The sequence below is a fragment of the Lytechinus pictus genome, chromosome 8 (assembly GCF_037042905.1).
Source record: "Lytechinus pictus isolate F3 Inbred chromosome 8, Lp3.0, whole genome shotgun sequence".
Classification (NCBI taxonomy): domain Eukaryota; kingdom Metazoa; phylum Echinodermata; class Echinoidea; order Temnopleuroida; family Toxopneustidae; genus Lytechinus; species Lytechinus pictus.
Genome location: NC_087252.1, coordinates 10,633,055 through 10,636,769, shown reverse-complemented (window position 1 = coordinate 10,636,769; position 3,715 = coordinate 10,633,055). Strand labels below are relative to the sequence as shown.

The 3,715-nt window shown below is 39.9% G+C and overlaps 1 protein-coding gene across 1 annotated transcript; it reads left to right on the top strand.

Moving 5' to 3' along the window:
• The first annotated feature begins 574 nt into the window (after positions 1-574).
• On the top strand, positions 575-3,049 carry LOC129267238 (ankyrin-3-like). Its single transcript, XM_064103266.1, has one exon. The coding sequence runs from the start codon at positions 575-577 to the stop codon at positions 3,047-3,049; it is 2,475 nt and encodes an 824-aa protein (XP_063959336.1).
• Positions 3,050-3,715: the final 666 nt, after the last annotated feature.

Genomic DNA, 3,715 nt, shown 5'->3' with positions numbered 1-3,715 from the left:
ATGTAAAGTTTCAAAGGGCACCTGCGTCTTCATCCGTTATCATTACAGTAGAATACTTTGATTTGTTTGTTCAAATGAGAAAATTATTTTATATTGACTTTATAAGGATAATTAATTAATGATTAATATCACTACTAATAATATCATTAACAATGCGAGGTCACGTCAGTAAATATCATTTCTGACGTTTATTATTTGCTCATGAGTACAAAAACATCTCGACACGATTTGGTAATACGGTATGAATAGTTGGAAAATCGTTTTGATAGTGATAACTAATAACATCAACTGGCTGGTTGAACTATTCTTCGAGATTTATTTGTTTCATGATTATGGCATATGGGAATCGCAATGCACAATTACAATTGAGTGGCGGTGCAGAGTGTCATAATTTTTTCAAAAACTTCGTTGTATCGTTAATCTCGCAAGAAATTACATAGTACTAAGGGACAACGAAAACTTCAACTGCAGATGAAGACACCAAATTAAGTTCGAGATTCTGAGTAAAACATATACATTCGACGTTATATGAAATGCTCCAGGCTAAACTGCGGTAGCCAGTATCTTTGCTAATATGGGAGACGTGGTTCAGGATTTGCAAAGGGCAGTATCGAAAGGGAAGATTAGGCAAGTGAAGCAATTTATCAAACAGGGTGCTAACATAAACCAGGCAAACCAAAATGGTAACACGTGTTTACACATCGCAGTGAAGAATGACCAAAGAGACATCATTAAATACCTCATTAAACATGAAGCTGATGTCGAAAAAGGCACGTCAACGGGGCAAACACCCTTACATCTTGCTGCCTCACAGGGACTTCTTAAGGCAATGAAAATTATTCTCAGTCATGGAGCCCAAATTAATAATGGAGATGATACTGACTGGACTGCATTACACATTGCCACTATAAATGGTCATCTTGATGTCATCAAATATCTCATCAGTAAAGGAGCTGAAGTGAACAAAGCGAATAATCATGGAAGTACTGCCTTATGCATTGCATCACTGAATGGTCACCTTGATGTCATCAAATATCTCATCAGTAAAGAAGCTGAAGTGAACAAAGGGAATAATAATGGAAGTACTGCCTTGTACATTGCATCCCTTAATGGTCACCTTGATGTCGTTGAATATCTCATCAGTCAAGGAGCTGAAGTGAATAGAGGGACTACTACTGGTTGGACTGCATTGCACAGTGCAGCTGAGAAAGGTCATCTTAATGTCACCGAATATCTCATCAGTCAAGGAGCTGAACTGAATAAAGGAGATGATACTGGGTCGACTGCATTACACTACGCAGCTAAGAATGGTCAACTTAATGTCACCAAATATCTTATCGGTCAAGGAGCTGAAGTGAATAGAGAGGATGATACTGGGTCGACTGTATTACATTATGCAACTGAGAATGGTCATCTTGATGTCACCAAATATATCATCAGTCAAGGAGCTGAAGTGAACAAGGGGAACAATACAGGTTGGACTGCGTTACACTGTGCAGCTGAGAAAGGTCACCTTGAAGTCTCCAAACATCTAATCAGTAAAGGAGGTGATGTGAATAGAGAGGATAATAAGGGAAGTTTTCCATTATGCATTGCTTCCCAAAATGGTCATCTTGGTGTCATCAAACATCTTATCAGTCAAGGAGCTGAAGTGAATAGGGGGAATGAGACTGAATGGACTGCATTGCACATTGCAGCTCAGAATGGTCATCATGATGTAACAAAATACCTCATCAGTCAAGGAGCTGAAGTGAATAGAAGAAATGATAATGGAAGTACTGCATTACACTATGCAGCTAAGAATGGTCATCTTGATGTCTCCAAATATCTCACCCGTCATGGAGCTGAACTGAAAAGAGGGAATGACACGGGTTGGACCGCATTACACATTGCAGCTCAGAATGGTCATCTTGATGTCTCCAAATATATAATCAGTCAAGGAGCTGAAGTGAATAAAGGGAATAATCATGACGTCGCTGCATTACAGCATGCAGCTCACAATGGTCATCTTGGTGTCATCAAATATCTTATTAGTCAAGGAGCTGAGGTAAATAGAGGTGGTGATACTGGTTGGACAGCTTTACACAGTGCAGCTCACAATGGTCATTTTGATGTCACCAAACATCTCATCAATCAAGGAGCTGAAGTAAAAAAGGGGAATAATACGGGTTGGACTGCATTACACCTTGCATCACAGAATGGTCATCTTAATGTCATCCAATATCTCATCAGTCAAGGAGCTGAAACAAACAGAGGTAATAAGACTGCATTAAGTACTGCATTACACTGTGCAGCTAGGAATGGTCATCTTGGTGTCCTCAAATATCTCATTATTCAAGGAGCTGAGGTGAATAGAGAGGGTGATACTGGTTGGACTGCATTACACAGTGCCGCACACAATGGCCATTTTGATGTCACAAAACATCTCATCAGTCAAGGAGCTAAAGTCAATAAAGGAAATGATACTGAATGGACTGCATTACACATAGCAGCTAAGGGTGGTCATCTTGATATCACAAAACATCTTATCAGTAATGGAGCCGAAGTGAATAGAGGGAATAATGCTGGTGTGACTTCATTACACATAGCAGCTAAGAATGGTCAACTTGGTGTTACCGAATACCTCATCGGTCAAGGTGCTGAAGTAAATAAAGGGGATGATACTGAGTCGACTGCATTACATTATGCAGTTAAGAATGGCCATCTTGATGTCACCAAACATCTTATCAGTCAAGGAGCTGAAGTGAATAAAGGGAACAATACAGGTTGGACTGCGTTACACTGTGCAGTTGAGAAAGGTCACCTTGAAGTCTCCAAACATCTAATCAGAAAAGGAGCTGAAGTAAATAAATGGAATAATACTGGTTGGACCCCACTACACAGTGCAGCTCAGAATGGTCATCTTGATGTGGCCAAATATCTTACCAGTCAAGGAGCTGAAGTGAATAGAGGGGATAATAGTGGTTGGAAAGCATTACACAGTGCAGCTGAGTGTGGCCATCTTGATGTCACCAAGTATCTCATCCGTCAAGGAGCTAAAAGTCAGTAAGGGGAATGACACGGAATTGGATGCATTACACATAGCAGATAAGAATGATCATCTTGATGTCGACTAATATCTCATCAGTCAAAGAGCTGAAGTGAATGAAGGGGATTATAGTGTTTGGACTACATTACACAGTGCAGCTGAGAAAGGTTAGCTTGATGTCGCCAAATATATCATGAGTTGAATAAAGGGAATGATAATGAATGTACTGCATTATACATTGCTTCCCAAAAATGTTCATCTTGGCGCCACCAATTATCTCATCAGTCAAAGAGCTGAAGTAAATAAAGGGGGTAATACTGGTTGGACCCCATTACACAGTGCAGCTAAGAATGGTCATCTTGATGTCGCCAAATATTTCATCAGTCAGGGAGCTGAAGTAAATAATAGGTATAATACTGTTTGGACCCAATTACGCAGAGCAGCTAAGTTTGGTCATCTTGATGTCGCCAAATATCTCATCAGTCAAGGAGCTGAAGGGAATACAGGGAATAAAGATGATTGCACTCCTAAAATCTCATTAGGCATGTTAGGGGCTGAAGTGCATAAAGGGGACAATACTGAATGTACTTCATTACACAGTGCATCTCACAATGGTCATCTTGATTTCATCCAATATCTCATTAGTCAAGGAGCTGAGGTGAATAGAGGGAACAAAAGTGGTTGGTC

Bases quoted from the DNA above. Each gene is read 5' to 3' on its own strand.
- LOC129267238 (XM_064103266.1), top strand. From the start codon at position 575: ATGGGAGACGTGGTTCAGGATTTGCAAAGGGCAGTATCGAAAGGGAAG.